General features: G+C 35.3%; 1 protein-coding gene across 1 annotated transcript; it reads left to right on the forward strand.

Annotated features, from left to right (window-relative positions):
* Positions 1 to 633: 633 nt before the first annotated feature.
* Positions 634 to 20,466, forward strand: IFT74 (intraflagellar transport 74). The gene is made up of 13 exons (XM_029086331.1): positions 634 to 683; positions 823 to 961; positions 1,990 to 2,052; positions 2,889 to 3,032; positions 3,693 to 3,733; positions 4,874 to 4,953; positions 7,898 to 7,951; positions 9,842 to 9,939; positions 10,906 to 11,032; positions 14,809 to 14,972; positions 15,643 to 15,768; positions 18,168 to 18,228; positions 20,023 to 20,466. Exons 1-13 carry the CDS (start codon positions 634 to 636, stop codon positions 20,136 to 20,138), a joined length of 1,263 nt encoding a protein of 420 aa, XP_028942164.1. The 3' UTR covers positions 20,139 to 20,466.
* The last annotated feature ends 3,843 nt before the right edge of the window (positions 20,467 to 24,309 follow it).

Consider the following 24,309-nt stretch of genomic DNA (forward strand, 5'->3'; position numbering starts at 1 on the left):
GGGGAGGAAGGTACGCTCCTCAGGGTCTCAAGAGGTTTTTTTTATTTCCTTCAGCTCTGTTCTCAAGTTGACTCTCTAGCTGACAGGAATTTCATAGAAATTTCTAGAAATTACATAAAACAGTGGGAAGAACTCTTTGTGCCTTACTTGAATCTGCTAATACATTTGCTCGTAGCTCGCTATAGCTACAGTGGTAAAGAAGTTGTTATGGTTGCAGCCTATTGATTTCCGAAGGACATGAAAGTCATGAATCAAGAATGTCAGGAATGGCTAATTTCTTAGTTCTTTCATGGTTAAGAAGCTCCAAACTGCCTAAGACTCTGAAGCCACTCTCCATTCTTAAGGAATCCAACAATTCATTGCTAAAGTCATCTTACCATCATTACCCAGTACCATCAAGTCCTGGTAAATGTAACATGTTTTCTTTATATGCATTCGCAAATCACATACCAGCTTCTTTATTTCAGACTTCCTGTTCTTATTCCAGAAATTCACTGATTGAGAGCAACTGAGAGGGAGTAATATACTTTTGCCAGTACTGGGGACTATGCAGGTAGGCAGAGTGGGAGTGTTGGAAAGTACTCTGTGGGTACTGTAAGGGCAAAGGATTCTTCATCTTCTGCATTCCATGGTATGAATGTTTATATAGCTAATCCAACTCCAAGAAGATTAGATACAAATAGGTAACTGCTTTTTTTAGAGTCTGTGGAGTCTTTGAAGTAAATGATCATTTCTTCAGGCTGAAGGAATACCAGAGTTTGAAATGGGTTCTTAAAATAAACATCAACTAGTAAAAGTTAAAAAAACATTCTATTTTTACAGCACAGAAAAATTAATTCAAGCTGTAGAAGAAGATATAGAACATGAAAAAGTTGTAGCAGATGACATAATAAAAGACATGTCTCAGGAAAATCAAGCTAAATATATGGAGATGAAGGCTGCAAATGAAAAACTCTGTCAGGTTGGTTTGTTTCATTGTACTTACCTAAAATGTTTCTCTATCTAACTCCATTGGTTCCAGATACAATTTGAGTATTAAAGAGCTTGAGAACAGAGTAATACAATAAAAAAGCTTGCTAGTATCTTAATCAATTGTAAAGTGCTTGAAAAATAAATAAAGCAATTGACTAAAAGCAAATACTTTGTCTTTTTGTATTTCATATTTTAAGAACAAATTATGTTCATAGTTTTCCTTTCAAATTTGGGGACTGAGATGCAGATTTGAAAAGCCACGGTAATGCTTAGATGTTTCATCATGTGTGAAAAGCAAGTGGAAGGGAAAAACGGCACCAGCACTTTTCATAGTTCACTTGAGTGAAGAGGTTTCTTCCTGTGTACAAAAGTGAATCTGACTGAGGTTTTTTGTTGTTCTTCTTGTATGTCTGCATGTATCAGAAAAATGAACTGGGCTTTGTCACATTTTTGTGAATTCACTGATCCTAGTGTTAAATAAAGCAGTAAGATTTCTAGGTTCTCTGGGATCATCTAGCTTAAGGCATCAAGTCTTAGAACGTTTCTCTGTATAATCTGTGCAGAGAGACAGGCATCTTTTGAGGCCATTGCTTCCCAGTTGTCTCTAGCATGAGCTGAATCGCTGGTCAGGGCCTGGATCTTTCTGGACTATGAAGAAACTACAGAGGCTAGTTCAGATCTTAAATCTGACTTTAAACTTCTGAAGTAGAAATTATAAATTCCACCCTCAGTACTGATTTTAAGAAAAATACTGGAAAAAGAACAAACAGGTTTTTTGTTATAGTCCAACTGCAAATAGCAGTGGTAAGAGTTTATTGGAAAAGGTGCAAGCTTAGAGTAAGTGGATATGGTATCTGAATTACTTGGAGAAGTTGGACACAGTCTTGTCTTCTAAATTTTTAAGAGCAGCAATTAGATGTGTTACAACATTTTATAAATACTAAATTGCAGAACAAAAAAAGTAATTCATTAAATAGTAATTATTATCTGAATTTTGCTTTTTTTTTTCCTCTTTAGGAATTAGTTGTTCAACAGCAGGAACTGGATGCACTAAATGCAAAGGAGGAGGCTCTAAGAGCTGTATGTATGATAACTGGTCTCTGTACTAATCTTTGCTAAATTCTAGTGTAAAAAAATACAGTAGAAAAATACCTACAATCTTTCTCCTTACATTTTCAGATACTGTAGCATCATGCCTTAGAATGGAAAGGCAAAGCTGCCTCTCTGTTTTCCACCAATAATTTCTAATCACTTGTGGGTAAAAATTGTTTTTGCTAGATGCCAAGTACAAAATTTTGTTAGCAGTAATGAGGTTTCCTAGCTTGAGCTACTCATGTGGTTTCAAATGTTGTGTGTGGCATTTGATTGATTTGGAATTACTCTCTGAAGACAGACATGCAATTATCATTCACGTCCTTCTTAAGGATTTGTGAGACCTAATCTTTCAATATGTTTTCAACTTGCAGGATGTGTGAGAGTGATTTTCTTGTTCCACATTCCATTTCAAAAGCAACTTCTGGCTTTTGAAGGACAAAGTGATGCCTGCTAAGATATGTTTTGTCCCACATACATAGACACACACTTCTAATACACTGTCATATTGCTAGATTGAGGAGAATTTTCTCTTATTGTGTCTTTTACTGGACAAAAGGATCTATGAGGTGAAACATGCAGTCATCTATATATTCAGAAATTCCAAATACTTTTAGACATTTTTCCTGTCCCTTTGAATATTTTATATGCTTTATGATCCCCTGGAAATGATGAAGTAGTAAATCTACTCAGAACAATTGCCTGAGAATGAACTCATAAAGCAAGGAGTATGTGTAGATGAGTGTTGCTTAACTAAAGCATAATTTCTGCAATGCTCTCTTGCCATTTGAAAATAGCTAGTAGGTGTTTGCTTTTCCTAACAGGAAATAGCACACTCCCACTTGAAACAGGAGGCTGTGCAACTGTATGAAAAGCTCCATGAGCTCGAGGAACGTCGAGATCAAATGATTGCTGAGGATAAGAACATGGAATCTCCACAGGAGGAAAGAGAAAGGTTACTAAAGCAGGCAAGAACATAAATCATTATAATGTAAAAAATTCTCTGAGTCAGTATTTTAAAAGAGGATACTCTCTTGCAAGTACTTGGGTTTGAATCTTGCCTTTATTTGCTCTTTAAGTAACACAAATCATCTGAAATTAAGTACAGTTAACGAATTAGCTGGATGGGATGTTTCAGGTTCAGCCAAAATAAAATTGGCGCAGCCAGCTTTTCAGCTGGTTGACTTGTTCCAATTCATCAGTCATACTGGCATGGGGAAAGTGATACTATTGAACAGCTCTATAACATAGCTCCAGACAGTATCCTTGTGGGGTACTGAGCAGATGTACTAGTCCAGGAACAATTAATTTAGTTTATAAGGGTCTGTGCTGTGTTATGTAACTATCTATATATACTATATGGATTATTGGATTGAACAACACTGATAAGTGTGTCTGATTTTTAAATGTGTATTGTGAAAGCAAGAGAACATTTGGAAGACATAATACTTAAGTCATATCACTTCTTTTCAATGAAGAGCTGGTTTTGGACAATACGACAGCAAGTTTGTGATTTCATATGCTGACTTTCTATCCCTTCTGTAGTGAATTAAGAAATCTTTTTTGACTTTCCTTTTTTCATTTGTAGATTTTATTTAATATGTTAATGTTGTTATACTTTTTTATAGGTTAAGGATGATAGTCAAGAAATAGCAAGCATGGAAAGACAGTGAGTAATCCCATTATACTGTTGCTGGAAATTACATTTAGACCCTAAAAACAAATAAGTGAATTCCATCACATATTTCTGTGGACTTCTAGACCACATTTTTGAGCCTATGCTAGTGTTAACCTTCCACAGAGAACAGAATATATCCTTCTGTTTCAACTGAAGAACTTTTATAGTGATAGGACACTTAGACCTGCATAATAAGATACTTTCTGTCCTTATGAACACACCTTGAGAATATAAATTTGTAATAACACTGACATAAACTGCTTTAAAGCTGAAGAAGACATTCATCTGTTAAGAGCTCCTCATCTGGGACGTCTGTGAAGTTGAGCCTACATTATGCTGCAGTCACATTTTGAAGAGTTTGTTTGCTATGTGTTCTTAAAACCTAAGAGTTACAAGCTTGCTTACAGAAAGTTCAAATCTTAAGAGTAACAGGGCATTGTTCTTGATTTTTGGGTACTGGGTCTTTCTGAAGATTTGCTGGAAACTCTGGTAAATGTTGTAATAAATAGTAATGTATTGGGGAGGAGATAAAACAGTACAATATTTTTGTGATTTTAAGCCTTTTGATTTTTCTCTCTTTACAGAAAAAATGAGATAATTCTGACATCTCCTAGAAACAATTTTATATTATTTTAAGCAGTATTTCCAACTGTATGAATGAGTTAATTTTCAATGCATTGACACCTCTGACTGGATAAGAAGTTGCTTCACAGAATTTTTTGAAAGAAACAGTAACAGAGAATATATTTGAGAATTTACATAGAATGTTTATATGGTGATTTCATAATGGATTTTAGTGAATATATATGTAATTTTTAAGGAATACAGTTCCTTGTTGCAGTTTACCCATTAGGTTATGTAGCAGCCAGCAGAGGGACTAGTTGAGTAAGTTAAGAACTACTGATATCTCAAAAAAGGTTTTTAATAAAGAAGATCAGCAATACTTACTTTTAATACATATAGGGACTAAAGTGATAGGTGCTTTACATATACATTTTATAACAGCAATCCTCCTTATGTTCTTTTGGTTTTGATAAACTTAGGCTTGCTATTTTTATTCTCTATTTTTGTCTTAAAAATAAGTCTTTTGCAACACATTTGTAACCTTGGTTTTCATTATCTGTTTGTCAGGCTGACAGAAGTAAAAGAAAAAACAAACCATTTTAAAAAGGTCATTCAGCGGCTTGATATGTATCTGGAGAATCGTCAAGGTAATAGACCAAGGTTGTAACAGGCAATACAGAGCTGCTGTTTGTTAGGGACATTAGTTGCTTGAATCTTTTAGGCTTATGCAAATGTCCATTATTCACTGTTGAAAGAAGGTTTTGTGTTTAAGGGCCCAGGCTTCTCTTTTTGGATGTGAGAAATCGGGAGTACCCACCCTTAGTGGCATGTTAATCAAATTCATATTGAGCAGTAAAACTACCATATAAAATAATAGTACAACTGTGTTATCTTCTATCCCAATTTTATTTTTAGGCATAGTTGAGAAATAAAAGTTTATCTTACTGGCAGCATTGCAGAGCTAGCTCAGCTTTAGAAAAACTTTTATTTATTTTACTTTCTACATGGTCTGATACAATATTAGTGAATGTGGAATTGAGAATGTTTAATAATAATGTGTAAAGCAGTCAGAATTTGGTATTACTTTTATCTGTCTTTGAAACTTCTTGATTTGATCTTTGCAAGAAGATTTTGGGAGCTGCCTAGAAATGACATTAGCTTAGAAACTTAGCTCCAGCAAACACCTGCTGTGTACATTAGTCTGGGTTAGGTTGGGATTTGTCCTAGCAGTGGGAGTTATGGTTCTGGAGAAAGTAACTTTGTTTAAGCATAGGACTAATGAATTAATGGGTTTGTGTTCTTTTTGCTTAATACCTTTTCTTGGGTGATCAGTGTAAAATTTAGGTGTAAATTTCTTCAAGGTGAACAAATATTTCTAAAATTGACCTAAACAAATGTTTGATATACTTCTCATCCTTTGCATTACAAAATATCCAGGTATTTCATTATTTTTGTGCAAATAATTTATTGGCTGCTTTATTAGCTTTCTTGTTTCCAGATAATGTAATTGACAACTTCACTATTCTGCTTTAATTTTTCCTTTTTGTTTGGCTTGCAACTCTTTTTTTTGTATCTTTGGAGAAATGCAGAAGGTAAGAAGTGAGGGGTTTTTTGTGTTTTATAGTTAGGCTTACACACACAATCATTTGTTCCTGGACTGTATGTCTTTCACTGTTTTAGAAAAAGCTGTCTGTTAGAGAAGAAGGTTTGAAGCATATGTAAGAGAAAGCACATGCACATCAATGTGTCAGGATATTCAGAGTAAACTTACATGGTGGTTTTAATATTGAGGGAATTATAATTTATTCCCACTATGTGATATCACATAGAGGGAATAAAGAAATATTCATAAGGAGTAGCTTTAAGACAGTAATCTAACCTCCCAATGCCCTCTTCTATAGTGAATGGAGAGAATCGCAGAGGACCATTCACATTTCTGCATCTTGGTGTGTCCTTGAGATTCCTGTCCTCCCTCCGTCCCCAGTCAGCTTACTTCTGGCTCAGTGTTTAAACTGTCTGTTACAAAATGTTCCCAAAACTTCAGCTCCTAAAGTTTTTAAGTTAAATTTAAAGTAAAATGGCCAGTAAAAAAATAATTGAAACTAAGCATTTTTTTAATGTTTCAGTATAAATATTTTGGTGTTAGGAACATTTTTTTATCAGGAAAAAAAAACCAACCAAACATACCACACATACAAATAGCTACTTTTAGTTTTCACTTAAGAAAATCTAAATAAGTAAAAAAATTCACCCACTTATTATATGTTCTATGTTTAGCAGTTACCTTTAACTGATGAGTCAAAATCAACATTAATTCATAATGGAGTAGACTTAACAATTCATAAATCGCATAAGAGGCTAAGATATTGATGTAATAATGACATATTTTAAAGAAAACTTCTCTGTAAAGACATTTTAAAGGTTGTGGTCTTTATTTCAAATATATTTTTCTTTAAACACTTGGCAGATCTTGTAGGTCTCTGTTTCATGGCTCACTATAGACTTATTAAAGAGTGCAACAGACTGAGTTATTAAGTATTGGAGACTTGCTTTGCAAAATGAAAGAGAGAGTCCAGCAAGGAACAAAGCCACAGCTGCAAGGAAGCTGAAGCAGAATCACAGTCCCTTAGGGGCCCACGGGTGTTCTCACTGTTTGTATATACTAGATAAAAATGAAAGCATGGGGGTGTACAAGCAAAAAGACCTGGAGAAATTTGCTTGCTCAGTTATATCTGTATCTACTTAATTCTTTTTCTTTGTATTTTTTGAAGTTACAAGATTATGATGAAAATTAATCAATGACCAAGATTCTAACAATTAAAAATTTAGACATTTGAAACTTAAAATTATTCTTAGGAGCTGAATTGTCTCATCTTGCTGAAACTCATGACAAATACATCGGGTCTCCCACTTAACTAGTACATTTTAATTAAGAGCTATTTATTGTCCGTAATTGTATTTAAAGACGGAGTAAATTATGTATTGGACAGGATTCATTGCTCATAATACCACTATAAGGAATGTGTATGGAAATGTTCTTTTAAACTTAACTGTAGAAAGCTTTTTGTGCATTTTATTTGCTATACCATTGCTTGTACATTTTTCCTGTTTGTTTCACTGAGATTGTCACACTGTTGCTTACAAGCTGTGTATCCTTATGAAAGTCCATTCTAATATCTGAAAGTGCCATTGAGGTGGCCTATATATTAAAGAGCTGCAGGAAGTTTTAACTAACCATAGTGCCCAAATACACAGAAGTGTTTATTCTCTATTATTGAAATTCACCTGATTTAAGAAAAATCCTATGAACTTCCTTTGTTCAAACCAAGTATTTATCCCACTCTTATTTATCAAAATTTCTGACCTTTAAGAGGTTCTAAAAATTGCATTGAGTCTGATTTATTAAACTAATTATGTATTTTTCAAATATAAAAGTGTGTATGTCATTTGAAGTGACATTAAATGACATGGGACAAGTCCTTTAGTTTCTAGGCATGTAGAACTTTTATTTTTAAAACTGAGATTTTACCTACCTGAAGGAATCGAGAACTGAGAAAATATAAAGTGAAATCAATGTTATGTCTCTTGCAGGAGAGGAAAATTGGAAATACAAGGAGCTGAAGAAGAGGGAAGAAAGCATGGACAGTAAGTTGCCTAATATACTTTAATTAGGCCTAATTCTGCTAAAGTACAGGTTTTCTTTTGTTGTTAACACTCAGTTAATTTATAACTGAAAAGAACTGATGTCCTAATCTTTGCATAAAGTTTCTGTGATCTACCTCAGCACAAGACAGTTGATATCTTAGGACTTACAGGACAGTCACAAATATTGGGAGCATCTTTCAAGACTTATCAAACATTAACGGTCTTAAGAACACAGCTTTATTTTTTGAAAGCAAGACTGAAATTAATTTTTAAATTTAAATAAAAGATATATAAAAGCAGTTGTTCAGCTCTGATTAAAAGCAGAACTTGAAAATGAACAAGCGTAGACATAACATAATTTTTAAAAATAAGGCTTCTCATATCTGTTTATCCAAGATGAATGCTACTGAAGCTTTTGTCCGTATTAAAAGGTTCTAATGTTGTAAGACACTAGTGCCATTCATATTCCTGTTTCTGTAGCATTTACAAATAGTTTGTTTGCTTATTTTTTCCACAGTCTTTCTGGAAATTGATATTAAACTGACTGTTCTATACTTCCCTGGCTCCTCTTCTTCAAGACAGCTACAATATTTGCTCTTTTCCCATCTTTAAGATTCCTGCATGTTCCCCCAAACCTCTCAGCTAATCTCAAACAGCTCTGGAACTGCATCAATTTCCTTTGATGAAACAGAGGATGTTTCAGAGGATGAAACAGAAGGATGAAAACAGAGGATGAAAACAGAACTGGTTTTAAAATATACCCTATTGCTGGTATACTGCAGTAGGCAGCTTACAAAGAAAGTTGGTCTGTTACTCAGCAAAAGGGGAAAACAATCAATAAGTGTGCCATGAAGGCTGAAGTATGTAATACCTTTTTGTGACAGTGTTCTCTAAAAATGTTCAGTATAACTTCTGGCTAGCATGATACTGAAAGAAAGGTCTCAGCTGACGATAAGGAAGGATGGATAAAAGCGTGTTTAGAGAGCTCCTGCATTTTCAAATTACCTGATTTCCTGAGAAGCAGAAGGGCAAAAGGTCACTTGTTCTTGATTTTCAGTATGAATACAGGCTGTGAAAATGAGGCCTCATGATCCTTCTGACTTTTTGCATTTTGGTTCTGCTTCTGCCCTTCATCAAAGGAAACTGATGCAGCAGGAGAGGGGTGATCATAACTTACAGCCCTGGGTGGCATCTTGATGGATGCCTGACTTTCATGTGATGTGCCCAGTACCTTTTTTTTAATATGCCTCTCACCAGGAACACCATGTAGTATGCCTAGGACACAAATATAGAGTATATAAGCACCATTACAACTGTCTTGTAAGATTCAATTGATCATTTACTAGAATGAACATAAATTAGAGATGTAGCAAAGGGGCATCACATAGAAAGAAACAGATGATACCAACTGTATACCAGGACCTGAAGGTCTCAGGTCCTTAGCAGTATTTGGTATTTAGTCTTGGCCGTTAGAGATAGTAAAGTCACCTGTTTCCTTTATTTAGTAGCCCATCTTGATAGCTTTCAGAAAAATGAAGGCCAACAGCTGCTGGGACAAGCATCCAGAAAAGTGTCGGAAATGATGATGATGGAACTCCTTTCCCATTGGGTGGCCACCTCACGTAAACAGTATCTTAGAAGGTGGCAACCTCATGTAGTTAATCACTCAAATATGTATCTCTGCAAAAACTGACCTCTTTTTCATTCCAACCCCTGACAAGTTTCAGCAACTCTACCACATGTCTCTTAAATAAGCTATTAAACTTAAAGTAAGTTGTCTGAAATTGTACAGCTTATCAATTTAATCCAAAGTTTTGACTGGAAATGGCAAGGGCTTGTGCTGTACCCATGCAAATAGCAGCTTTCTTTATTATGTTTGTTGATTTCTAGATTTTCTTGAGACTTTTGAAGAGGTGAAGAATCAGGAACTGGAACGAAAGGCCCAAATAGAAGCCAACATTGTTGCACTCCTAGAGCACTCAAGCAGGGTAAGTGCATTCCCCTTGTCCTCTGGCAAGCTAGGCATTTAGAAGCACAGAACAGGAGAATAAATGGATAAAAAGGATGGTGGTATTTTTTTATATATATATATCTATATATATATATATAAAATCCAGTCATTATATGCATAATAACCTCTTAAGAGGATTAAACATTAAACCATGTACAACTGAAGTTTTTAAAAAATAAAGATTTTTTAAATTTCTCTTTATTTCCGGGAGTTTTGAATATTAGATAATACTTGTGACCAGAGTAAAAGAAATGTTTGCATAATTGCTGTAACTTCTCATCATTGCTATCATGAACATTATTCCATTCATGATAAACATTTAAGAGTACTGGAAATAAAACTACTGCACTATTTTGTTTACCTAAAGTCTGCAAATCTCAGTTCATGGGTATTCTGTCACTACTGTTAAGTAACTGACAATATTTCAGTCATCTCTCTGACCTACTAAAGTTATGTCTGAAATACCTTACTGTGTAATATTCGATGTAAACACTTCAGAAATTGCTCACATTTGCAGTCATTTTTTCTTTTAACATTTTTGGTTCCTGCGGAATTGTTTTGTACAGAAATCTTTCAGCTGAGTAATACTTTGATTATGTCATCACTGTAATTGTCTTTAACTCCTTCGGTATGTTAATATAACCATGAGGTATATTTTAGGCACTGACACTTACTTTAGAAGAGATCGATATGGCAACACAGTTTATACTTGCTGCATTTTTGTTTCATCTTCACTGACCTGTCAGTACATCTTTTATCAAAAGTTGGCAGAATGAAAATTGTTCACATTTAAACAACTTTAGCCTATTTATTTCCACTATTTTCAGTCTTTGTAGTAGAAAAGACAAATAATAGACAATGTACCAGGACAAGAGAGATTTTACTTGTCCAATTACCATTTGTTGTTTCAAAGAAACAGCATGTTCTTGTTGTTAACACGCAGAATGTGAATCGTATGAAACAAATTTCATCTGTTACTAATCAAGAGCTGAAGATTATGCAGGAAGACCTCACTTTCAAATCAAATGAAATGCAGAAATCACAGAGCACTGCTAAGAATCTGCTTACAGGTGAGATCAGCAATGAATTTTCAAATTAATTCCTTAAAAACATTAAAATTGCTGGAGTTGTTACACTAATAACAAGATCAGTGATCTCCAAATATTAAAATAAAAGTACAGTGGCAAGTTGACAAATTGAGACAAGTTATTTATATTCCTCAAGAGTATATCACTTACTGATATAGTGATATAGTGATATACTGATATATATCAGTAAATTATCAGCTTCCTTGCACAGATATACATTAAACAGATGTATTTTAATACAGAAGTACAGCGTTCTTTGAGCGAGAATTTTGACTTTACTAATACTCACCTTGAAATAAATGTTTTTCACAACCTTAAAATAGTGTGTAATTAATTGAAGTAGAGACTTCCACTGTTATCTAACTTTGTATTATTTGTAAATGTAGTTCTTAGTATCACTTACTTATGATTTGTGCTTTTCTAAAGGAGTGTGTACCATGGGAGAATAACTGGCAACAATAGTGAATAGGTTTCAAATTCTTGAACTTTGATTCTTCAAAGTCAGTATTCATTTTTACTTCATTTTGGAAATACTCCAGTACTAAAAATTAAATATAAGAATCTGCAGGATCTTGCCTGTAATTTCAAAATGCAGACAGTATTTTTCTTTCATTTCCGTAACAAGTATCTATTTAGTTCTTTATTTGCACTGTTTATAGTGGAATTGTTCTCGTAATTCTAAGCCTTTGCCAATATCATTATTGGTTCAGCAAGGCTTTCCTTGTTTGTTTGGCTGAAAGGAAGGGGCAGGAATTAAGAACCATAAATCATTTTGTTAGAAGGCTATTACGTGCTGTACTTGGTAGCAATTTTCAAAATAGGAGCCTGTGTTGTAACGTCAAAGTAATTGTGTGCAAATAAGAAGTTGTTATGCACAGAATTTTACAGAAATTGATTGCTCTGTTGTGTGTTTGAACATTTAATGTTCGCTTGTCTGCAAACACCCATTTTGCAGTTCTAGCATAGTTTAAAAAGCTGGGCCATACATTACAAGTTCAAATATGACTTTTTGTTCTTTTGTGTAAGCTTCAATTTGTATTACTTTACAATATAAGGATGTTCTGGAAGCACATAGCACTATAGAGACATTATTGAAACACATCTCTCTTTGCAAGGGGAGAGAAGGAAGTTACAGTACATCATTTTCAGCAGATCATTTAAATGATTCATAAGCAAATGTCTGAAAGCAAGGAGTCATGGATACTGTAATAAACAACTTAAGATTCTTTCAAAAATACAGTGAATGTTCAGTTTGCACAGTTGAAGTTCTTCCTAACCCTTGAACTATAGCACAGTCATGTTCAGGATTCTTTTGTTGTGATTTAAGTCTGGATTTCCATATTTTCTTGCTGTAACAAGGATATAAAAAGTCCACCAGCAGAACCCTTGAGGAAAAAAAAGAAAAAAAAAAAAAAAAAAAGAAAAGGAAACCATGAAGAGTAAACAAAAGTGCTGATGGCATAGTTTCCCAAAAACATTTCCCTGGGTCACTGTAGTTTGGTCTGAGAGTTTGCTACTGTGTACACACTGCCTGCTAGACGCTGCAACTTCACGGCATATCAGAAGGAACTGGGCTGCATCCTCTTCCTGTCTCTTCCCCTAGAGAAGTTTTGAGGTTTTTTTCATTGAGGCTGTTGCTGAATAAGGATAAAATTCACCCCTTCCAGTTTCTTCCCTTTTCTCCAGAAAGTGTGAATGGATAGGAAGAGCCCATTGCTGTCTCACCACAGTTTTTATCAGTATATAGATAGGGCAGTCTAAGTATCCTTTCTGGCATTTATGTTGTTACTACTCTTTACATGTAAAATAAATCCGAATTAGTCAACTAGTAGTATTTTAAAATAACAAAATATAAATATTAGAACAACTATATAAAAGGTGAAAATACCATGGTTAGGCCTAAATAAATGCTTAAGAAAATCTAAAGTTGTTTTCTGCTATTCCTCTCCAATTTGAATTATTTTTATTTTATAATTTTATTTTTTACTGGTTTTAATGTTAAAGCCCTGATTTTTAGAGGTCCTTAAGCATTTGTCTGTCTTTAAACCACAATGCCATAGGAAGTAGAGAAGTAGAGCTGTTGTCTGTTCAGTTGTGTTTTAGGATCTGACATTGACCAACACCAGGAACTTCAAACTGAAACTGACACAGGGAAAGTGTTTTCTTAAGCCCTTTAAGGTGGAAAGTAGCATAAACATTGAATCACAGACATGCAATACAGTTCCAGACCTTTTATTTTCAAACCCTTCCTTTTACTGGGATGGAAATTTTTCGTATTTATATAAATGCTCTTTGCACATACAGAACCTTTCAATCTTAACTTACGGAAATGTGCTCCTCAGGTTAATTGCATATTGTACACAAAGATCTTGGCTTGTCTTTTTTTTTCATTTTGAGGTTCCTAAAGAAATCACCAAAGCACTCTGTAGTGATCCAGAAATGCTGATTAAAGCCAATATTTCACTCTAAAATATGAGTATATGGCATAAATACACAAGAGGAGAGATGAGTACCAAAATCTTGCTATGACAGGGTTTTGATCAGGTGAGATTTTCCCAAATAATTCCACTAAGGAAACCATACGCACAGTCTTTGGCAAGGTGAACTCTCTCTGTGTCACGTATGCACATCCACTTCCTTCTGCCATGAAGATCTCTAGTGCCTTGGTGAAGTTGAGGGGAAAATTTCCTAGCCTTCTTCCAACTGATCAGCACAAATCCAAGTGTGTGAGCAAGATACACAATCTATGCCAAGAGCAATTTCTTTGTGCTGTCTCATCCCTCCCAATAGCTCACTTTGCCTGGTATTTTAGAGTGTAGACAACCATTCTGCATTATTTATACGATTCTTCTGAGTTAGACACAGTTCTGAAACATAAAATTACGTAGTCATGTGTTTAAATGTTCAGGAACATGAAGAAAACACAATAAAAAGGAAGCAGGTCAGAAAACAGTCCAAACAAGTCTAGCCACATCTCGTCCTTCCACACTCAGGGAAGTGTGACTTATCCGCAAAACTGGATCAAAGTATATTTCTTATTTTGTGTATCCTTATTGTGTGCTCTCTTAAGCATCTCATGTCTGAACAGTTTCAGTCTTTACATCTCTCTTCATATAAGAATCCAACCATACTTCTAACTCCTTTAATTACCTGTATCTCTGTTGTTTCTTTTTAATGGATTGTCATCTGTAAATTCTGTATATTGTGGCACATGCTCACTTTGTAAGCTATGACAATTCTTATTCTGTGATGATATGGAAGTGTTTTCCTATACAGAGCAAATGTTTAAAGCATGTTTGGCTATTTGCTCTCTTAAAACTAAGTCTTAGTATATGCAAGCAACATAAATAAAAACAACAAAGAAAACTAACAAAAACATATTTTTTTAATTGTCTGCATTATTGCAGTCAGCTTTTTGTAATGTATCACCACTGCTTTAAGACTGGAAATTGACAGAAGCTATAAACAACTTTAACAGTAGAAATACCACACTGTGATATAGAAAATCAGCACATTTTCATTACTCTTCACTTAAAGGGTATAATACTGTAATTTTAATATAGGAGTCTGGTTTATGGGATGATTGTAAAGGTCGAGTTTTTTTCTTTCATTCATATTAACATTCCCATGAATATCAGAATCTGAAAGAGATGCAGGAGCTGTTTGTGCTTAAGTATAGCATAAACCTTTATATACTGGTCAATGTATTATGAAATAAAAAGTACTGTTAATTAGAGATTATGTATTGGCTGATCTAGAGAGTCAAAAACTGCAGATGGACCTACAGAAGATGGAACTCTTGGAGGGCAAGATGGTTGATGAACTGGCTTCTCTTAAAGACAAAATTGAACAAACGAAAACGGAGTTGGAGGTCTATAATAATTTACCAGCTCTGAAAGCATCAGGAGAAGAGAAGAAAAAGGTAAAGAAATTAATGAAACCTTGGATTATACAGAATTTATGTGGTTTTGAGCAGCTAATGGAGGGGAATCTAGGTCTGTGACTGGGAATCCTGACTGACAGCTGAAAACTGGGCTTGGTCACCAGTGCAAATGGAACCAAATGCTTCTCTGCTTATATATGTGACTTTTAACTGGGTACATGTAGCAGGCTATCAGTGGGATACATTTTGATAACTTCTTTCCACAAAATTTACCATTTATGTTACTGATTTATCTGAACCTTTCTTTGTAATTTACGTCTACCCAGAATTTTGAATTTAGTAATCTAACCACGGAACCCAAATGAAAACCAAAAATCTATCCTGCATGTATTTGCTTTTAAGACAAACTCCATCTAGAGCACTTCCCATTTCACATGTGATAAATTTCCTACAAATTCTTAACATCAGTGTTCCCACTTGTGCTGATATTTTATGGTCTAAGCCTACAACTTGGTCATAACTGCTTAATATTATCTTTAGGGAGCATGTATTGCTAGAGAGAAGTCTTTTGAGTGCTTTATGCATATGATTTTGTTCTGAAAGGAAGAAAAAGTAGTATCTTGAAAAGTGAATTAAAATAATTTGTCTGCAGCCCACAGCAAATTAGCTCATCCATTAATCAGTTTGTGTTGGTTTTTTTTCTAACTAGAGACTCCAGGATGACAAAGAAAAATTAACAAAACGTAGCCATGCTTTCAAGAAAATAATGGAACACTTGAATGCAGAGTATGAGAAACTAAAGAGAGAGCTCCAAGAGAATGAGACCCATTCTCAGGTATAGCTCAAGCTACATATTATCTCTTCAGGTGTTTCTATCACAGTTTCAGTTCTCATACGCACGAAGCATTGTTTCAAAGTTATGTGTTGTAAATGCATAGCCCTATTTTCTGTTTCCAAACAAAAGTTAGTATCATGCCAATACATTTCTTGCAAGCTTTGGATTTCAGAGTTACTAGGCAGAGGTCTTTCTGAGCTTAAAAACTGTGCAAATCGTTTGTTTAACTGTTTGTAATAATCTTGCTCAGAACTCTCCCCCTTTTTCTCTTCCTTCGCTTGACGAGTTTTGAAGACCAACGTAGAAAGAAACAATGGAAAAAAAGTCAATGCTCATTATTTAAGATCCCTTTTGCTTTTAAAATTATGGTGGTAAGGGGTTTTTTGCAACCTATGTTATTAATTCCATTTCCCTTTTTCCAGTCTTTCTTTTCCTTGCAGATCACTGAAGTTTTAGGGTTTGTTCAGACTTCTTTAAACCTGAGGAACTTTGGTATATGAATGTATTTACGTTTACGTTTCAAAAGTTAATCAGGAAAGAAGATGTTTATAAACTCTTGAGCAGCTTTGATTCTTCCATTATAAACACCCATAAATTGTGATCATTTGGGTGACAGAACTTTCCTGGCATATAGGTTTGAATGCATAGAAGGAAAATGGATGACCTCAAAATAAGCTGAAAAATGAGAATTTATTATTTTCTCTGCATTTCACTGGTTTTTATTGTTTCAGGTTGTTGAGACCTTTGTCCTTTAGAACTTTTACTTTTTTCTGATTCAGTTAAAAGCTGAAGGTGGTATTTGTACATGTGTAAGTTCACTTCTGGAGTGAACTTTGTGGAGTGAATGAAAGGACATAGCTCTTAATGAGAAAATATATGTATACACTTGTAGCATATAATTGTGGGCTGACTCCAGGTAATGATATAAATCCTCAGAGCTGCATGCCAAAGTCTGCATGACTTCAGATATTGTCGCTTTATGCCAAGGTCAGATTTTTATTCCTAGAGATTACGTAAATCAGAAATGGATACCCAACCACTGTTAAGTTACTTGCATAATGATGCTAAAAATTTTATATAAAATACTAGTTGTGCAGCATTTCTCAGTTCATTAAGCTGTGTCAGTTCTATTCAAATATGTGCAAAAAGGATTTGTTTCTTTGCTTTTTATATCATGAGTGTGAACATCATGAGGGTGAAAAAAGGTGTATCTTAAAATAGCTGATGAGTTGACATGCACCAAGCATTTTGAAGTACAAATAGCATTTACATATCTTGAGGGTTTGGGCAATTTTGCAAGCAGTCGACGACAGGAATTGTGTAGGGAGTTAATTTTCAAAATGCACTGAATATTTCCTTTGGTGTATGTCAGACAGTATTTTAAACCTAGGCTCCTTTACCAGCTGTACTGCATGTAGCAACATCTACAGAGAGGGCAATAAAAATTGTAATTGGTCAGAAATATCATATCTTGGAAATAAATGACTGCCATGTTTGCTGCGAACCAGTGCGCTAGATAGCTGATTTTTCACTGTAAGGTTTCTTTTCAGTAATATAGCAACTATTTTCATATCTTCTAGCTTAAGAATAAGCTTTTAAGTAAAATATTGCAATATTTTCCTAATTTATTACCTTAATTTCCCCTGAAAGTTCAGTCTTAGAATGATTTTCAGGTTTTGCATTTAAAAACAACATCTGTATGACCTGAAATGCAGAACCTTGAGCAGTAGCATCAGAAAAACAAATATTATAAAATTGTATTGTAAGGAAGCAGCCATCGATATAATGTCCACCTTAGTTTCCTGTTGATGCTGAAAGTATTGAAGAAGTGCCAGGACTTAACCCACACTCCTACAATCTTCTCACTGCAGCTCTGTTCTTATCACAGCTTCTGGCATCAGACAGGAAACTTAACTATGGAAGTAAGGAAGTTTCTTCTGTATAGCTCAAAGTCCAAGACAGTGCCAGGAAATATTGTATCTCTGGTGATTTTAGATCTTACTGATTTTAAGAAGAGATCATTTAAATTCTATGAAATATAATGAGAACTAACATCTCCCTGCAGTGTTTACCTTTTTACTTCTGACTTGCTTACACAGTTCTCTACGTGACAAGTGTTGAATTCTCATCTGTTTTTTTCCATCTACCACTGCAGTTGCATGCAGTGCTTTTATACAAATGGATGTATGTGGTGCTAAATTATATACAGGTTAATCATTGTCAGCTTTAAAAATAATTTTGCCATTGTTGCTCCCTTCTGTGGGGTTTTTGTGAAATAACTGTGTTCTTATCAGGTGACAGAGTACAAGGTATTGATACAACATTTGGGGGAGATTCTTTGTATAAAGTACATGTGTATTAATTATCGTTTTCATTTTTGGCCCTTTTTGTGTTTTCAGCTTACAAATTTGGAGAGGAAGTGGCAGCACCATGAGCAAAATAACTTTATGATGAAGGAGTGTATCCTTTTCTTTAAGAAATACAGTAAAATTCACACACTGTATTAATTGAGGAAGAAGTCTGCTTCCTCCAGCAGAATACGACAGGATGGAATGGGGAGCAGGAGACAGGGAAGGAGGGGAAAGGTGATGCTATGCCAATGTCTGCTTATCTGATAGATAGTATATATAGCAAAATTTGCATTTGTTGTCTGAAACAATTTTATGGGGTACTAAAGTAGAAGATTTGTCTTGCAGTCTGGAGTTTTTCCTTTTGGGTCTGTTTTGCTGTTAGGTTTCATCTTGAGATCATCTCCACATCTGTCCAGTCTTATCTGAAATTATCCAGCAAGTATAGCGTTGTTTTAAAATCTGTATAGCATGGTGACTTTGCATGGTATTTTGCGGCCTTAAAAACACCACAAATATCAATGATATTAACAAATTATATGCATTTAATGTATTTAAAAAAAAATAAAAGAGGAATTGCATAGTAGAGGGAAAAAATCAGATAAATATGGTAAGATATGACAAGGAGATGCTTCACCTGTGAAATGGGCTGGGATGGAGGGACTGCATCGTGGCTCTCTCATTATGTGATGCTAATTAAAGACTGACATTGCACTAATCATACAAGATCTTCCAAAACATCAGCAAAATCTTTTTTGCTGCAAGTGACTTTTTTTTGAAATTATCAAAAACACTTTTTTTTTTTTAATTAGAATTGATTCTTCTTGTTTTGTACTGTTCTTCATAGTTACTGTAGAGATCTGAGTAGGCCATAGTTGCACTTTTATTTGATATTGTGTGGACTTTCAATTCACTGCAATAAATTCACTTCTTTAATATTATTTAGGAAACAAAAAATCTGAAATCTCAAACATGCATAGAATCACTGTTATTTGATTATAGTACAAATGTAATTGGTAAAAAGTAACAGCAGAACTAGACCGAATCATCCAGTGTTGTGTGTTGGACAATGGACATTACTACGTGCCTCAGAAAATGGCACAAGAATATATTTCAATCAGTTCTGCAATGGCCTCGCCATCAGTGGGGAAAAAATGTAATACAGGATCTGTATGTCGCATTATCTTTTTCATATATCAAATATTCCATTTCTTGTATCTAGGAAGTGCTCTAATTCTTAGAAAAAATCTGAAAAAAGTCTTGGACAGTGTAATGTAATTGGAGCCACCTCCTCTGTGAAGAAAGCTCTACAGGAATATTTTATTAAGGCAAGAATCTTAGATCCTATTCTTTTCGAACAGAAAAAACTCAAAAACAAATCAAGAGGAAAAGATGATTAGGATATTAAAAGTGCCTCCTAACTTGCTACCTATCCAAGTGCAGGCCCTTATACAGAGTTTTATGTCTGCTTGGGCTAGTGGAAAGCAAAGTCCTGCTTTCTTGGACTGGGACTTTTGTAGCCGGAGTTCTAAAGTGCCAAACTGCATGGCTGTAAATAGCAAAATGCCTTGAAATGGTTTTGTTTGCAGTGTAACAATAGGCAGAGTCTTCCACAAGGGACCTATTGCCTATATATATATATATGATATTGAGAGATAGATATATATATATATATAAAAATAAAACCAAAACTGAATCAGGCATGTAACCTTTTATTTTTTAACCACTCTTGGCATGAGATGGCAGATAGTAAAATCTTTAAGACCCATTTGATTTTTTTTGGTTTTGTATTTGTAACCCTTGACAGTTTTCACAGAAGGAAACTTGGTGTATTGTGATTCCCTTATGATCTCTAATTATGCTAATATTTATACTGGCACTTTGTTTCCTTAATTCTTTTAATCAGTCATAGCAACAAAAAGTCAGGAGAGTGACTACCAACCAATAAAGAAGAACGCAAGAAAGCTGGTCACAGAATACAACAAAGCTCTCATAGAAGCTTTACAGAACACCAAGAACTGAACCCAGGACTTCCTTCCTGCCCCAGCGGGACCAACAATGAGAGATGTGCACAGGCAGCATGGAAACCTGGACTACTGAGCTCATTTGTTCACCACTACATCGACAGATATTCTTAAAAGTATTTTTCCAAGTTTTTAGAAGTCATATGTTTTAATAGTATCTCTCCTTTTGCAACATTTAAAAATTTTAGAAATAAATTTCTGAATTTTACAAATGTGTAGGAATAAAAAGGAAGTACTGCACAATAAGTATAAAATTATCAGAACGTTTTACTGAGGCCTGTTGCTGGATTGCATCTCAAATGTGAAATTCCAGTCTGCTTTACACAACGAATCTCTTAATTAATTCTTAATTGTAGTCCTGTCCCTGACAAACAGGAGTTTTCCCTGCATGAGGACTGTCTGACAGGCTCTCATATGCATTAGCTTCAATGAAGTGCATCATAAGGTGAATGGTAATATCAGCATACCATCCCTATTCAAACAGCGATTTATAACAAGGAAGGAAAACATCTAAGGATGAGAAGCATCCTTTTAAGTCAGAATTGCTTTGTAGTATAAAGTCTTATAATAAAAGCAATTGTACTTTGGATCTGTCAGCAAATTTTCATTTCCCAGTTTAGAACTGATTAACTTCCTTACTTTATATTTTTAAATGTAATTATAAGGAGACAACTGTGATAAAAAGTAGTGAAACATAGCTAATACTGACCTTGTGTGGAGCTTTTGTAGTATTCACCAATAAAGGAAATAACAGGGAAACTTATTTGTATTTTCTGCAATGTTTTTTTTTCCCTCAGGTTTCAAGCTGCAGTGTGATACGCTACCTCTGCTTTGACAAAAATACATAGAAAGAGATTCAACATGGAACAAAAACAGGACTGATGCGGAAATAACAATATGCTTTATGATACAGAAATTTCAGAAAACGTTTAAATGAAACAAAATTTCCATGTATATATTTCCCTCACATTCTACATGTAATGTAATTATAAACTACATTTTGATAATTTCCTCCACCTGGTATGTTGTAAGCTACTCCTGATCAAAGAGAAAAAAGCAGAGTTGACTAGATAGGAATCTAGCCTTTTACAAAAAATAATAAAAAACAATGGGGTCTGGATTTATAGTTACTCTGCTCTCTTAGAATTTTTTTTCTGAAAAAGAAGTAGACTATATGCTTCACTTTATGGAACTGGAGTAGACAAAGAATTATAAAATGTGCTGAGTCCATTAAAATAGAAGTTCTTTATTTTTGTCACTAATTTTCTACAAACCTTTGAATATAAAGAAGTATGTAAAACAAAAATATTGAAGATTCTTGCAAAGAGCACTGTGTTTCCAAATTCAGCACAGTAAATGCTGTTGCTCTGTATATTTATGTCTGTATAATGTTTAGAGATAATGGAACAGGATTTCTATAAACTAAGGACTGTTATCTAGGGGAAATTCCCACTAATGTCTCTTCCTTCCTGTCAAAGTTTCAACTGCCCCAGAGAGAGCCCATTATTTGCTGAGATAAAGTTAAGTCTAATATTCTCACCAATCAAACCATCAGCCAGAGAGATCGCCTCCTGAATTACACTTGTGCTGCAAAAACATATTTTAATGAACAATGGAAAAAAGCTGCAGACTGAATAAACAGACTGCTTTAAATTTGCTTTCACTCAGGGCAGGGAATGGTTTTATTCCTTGGTAGCGATTCTGTAAGATACCATGATAAAGTTTACAGGTTTTTATTGTGTTCCCCAGAAGATGCCTGTCATAAAAGCCCTCTCTGCAGCGTGCTCTTGTTTCCCTTGTTCTGTGGAAGGATCTCTAGAGTACCTGTTTCTGCCTGATAATCCGGTCAATTGTTCTTTCTTTAACCGTTCATCCTTATGGCCCTGGATCATGGTCATAGTACTCGTGGCTGAAAAGAGCTACGCAGGCAGGCATTTAATCTCGCTCTAGGAGATTAATAACTCATTCCCAGTAAAATCCCGAGTAAATCCCATCCAGATCTAGCTCCTAAAGTCTCAGTGAAAATAACCTTTTATTTAACTCCATCTTTTTTCTTTTTTTTTTAATACAACTTTAAGTACTAGACAGATGGCATTTTTTTCACCAAAGCTCCTGTGTTTATATCAAGACACTAAGTCATTAACACGGGTCTCTCTACCCAGGCAATTTTTTATCCATTTTATGCTATGACTTCAAACTGAGAGGACATTAATTAGGTGGCACCATCTATGACGTGGAGAAATTTAAAACCTTTTCTGCTCACCTGGCTCAGCAGGTAAGAGTCACCTCCCTCAGCCAGCTGGCAATGCTCTTCCTCGCACACCCCAGCATACTGTTGTCTTTTTTTGCTGTGCATTGTTGGCTCTTGGACAGCTTGGTGTCTGCCAGGAAAGACCCCAAAGTCCTTCTCCGCAAAGCTGTTTTCCAGCCACTCAGCCCCCGGTGTGTATGGGTACTTGGGTTGTTCCTCCCCAGGGGCAGGACTCTGCATTGTATTTATCTTTGTGGAACTTCATGAGATTCCTGTCTGCCTGTTACTTCAGCCTGTTGAGGTCCCTCTGAACAGCAGCACACCCACCTGATGCATCAGCCACTCCTCCCAGCTTTGTATCATCTGAAGACTTGTTGAAGGTGCATTCTGACCCATCATCCAGGTCATTAGTGAAAAGGTTAAAGAGTATTGGCATGAGTATCCACCCCTGGGGTGCACCACTACTGACTGGCCTCTAGCTGGACTCTGGGACCCTGATCACACAGTGACCCCCAAGCCCATTTTCAGTCCACCTCACTGTCCACTTACCTAATCCATACTTTGTCAGCTCATCTCTGAAGATTTTGTGGGAAACTGTATCAAACGCCTTACTGATGTTGAGGTAAACAATATTCACACCTCTCTCCTTGCTCACTTAGTTACCTCATTGTGGAAGGCTATCAGGCTGATTAAGTGTAATTTCCCCTTCATAAATCCAAGCTATCTACTCACAATCAACTTCCCATCCTTCAGATATCTGAGAATGGTTTCCAGCATAAGTTGCTCCATCACTTTCTCAGGGATTGAGGTGAGGCTGACTAGCTTGTAATACCTCAGCTCACTCCCCTTGCTTTTCCTGAAGATAGGAATGACATTTGCTTTCAGTCTTCAGAAGCCTCTCCCTATCACCATGAAAAAAAGATAACCAAGAATGGCCTCACAGTGCCATCAAGCAGCTGTGTCTGCACCTGTGGGTGCATCCCAACAAGCCTCAGGGACTTATGTATGTTCAGTTTGAAAGTTCCTTAACCTGGTCCTCCTCCAGGAAGATGCCACTAAGGCATTAGGATACCAGGTTTGATGGTGTCTGTTACTCCAAATACCATTTCACTGGAACACTGCAGGGAAATAAGCAAAATCTTCAACCAAAGGGTCTGTTATTTCTGTTGTGTTTGTGCTTTGCATGAGGTTGAGCATAGGGAATGACTGTCATTATTCCCAACTCATCATGAGATGACACTGCACCAACCTGTTTCCCCATATTCAGCAATATCATCATATCTCCAGACAAAATGTATTTTTGCTGCAGGCAAGAGTTAATCTTTTTGTTGGTCTTCCTCCTTCATCTTACCTTCACTGCTTATTTTTCTTTTAAAATGAGTTTATTTTTTTCCTGAGCTTCAAAGACAACATGCAACATTCATGTGAGTGATTTCAAACAGGCAGAACACTGAGATTCTCTTTTAGTTCTTTCTGCCTGATGACATTATTAATGTTAATGCTTCTTAGTGCTGGTATCCACAACTGGAGGCTTTCCAAAGTAACGTGGTTGTAAAGTCTTTCAGTACACTTCTATTTTTCTGCTGCAAGTGTAAAATAAAAACACAAAACATAAGGCAGACCTTATGATAAAACACTAGCCATAAGAATAGCTTAGTCTGAGGAGAAAGATAATGAAATGCTTACTTTTAACTAGTCTGCAAAGTATCTGCTTTGCGTGAACTCCTTGGAAACATGTCTCATAGTGATAAGGCATCTGGGTGGGGTGGACATGGCAATTGTCTGGAGAGAAAAAAAAAAAAACCCTTAGATTCTGAAAGACATTGTAAAATCAGAGTTCACTTGCACACATGCACAACAGTGGATACTAGCTGAACGCTGAATGCTGTATGTGTTGTGGGTGACAACTCCAGCCAGA

Source organism: Antrostomus carolinensis, unplaced genomic scaffold (assembly GCF_000700745.2).
Source record: "Antrostomus carolinensis isolate BGI_N321 unplaced genomic scaffold, ASM70074v2 scaffold7978, whole genome shotgun sequence".
In the NCBI taxonomy this organism is placed as follows: domain Eukaryota; kingdom Metazoa; phylum Chordata; class Aves; order Caprimulgiformes; family Caprimulgidae; genus Antrostomus; species Antrostomus carolinensis.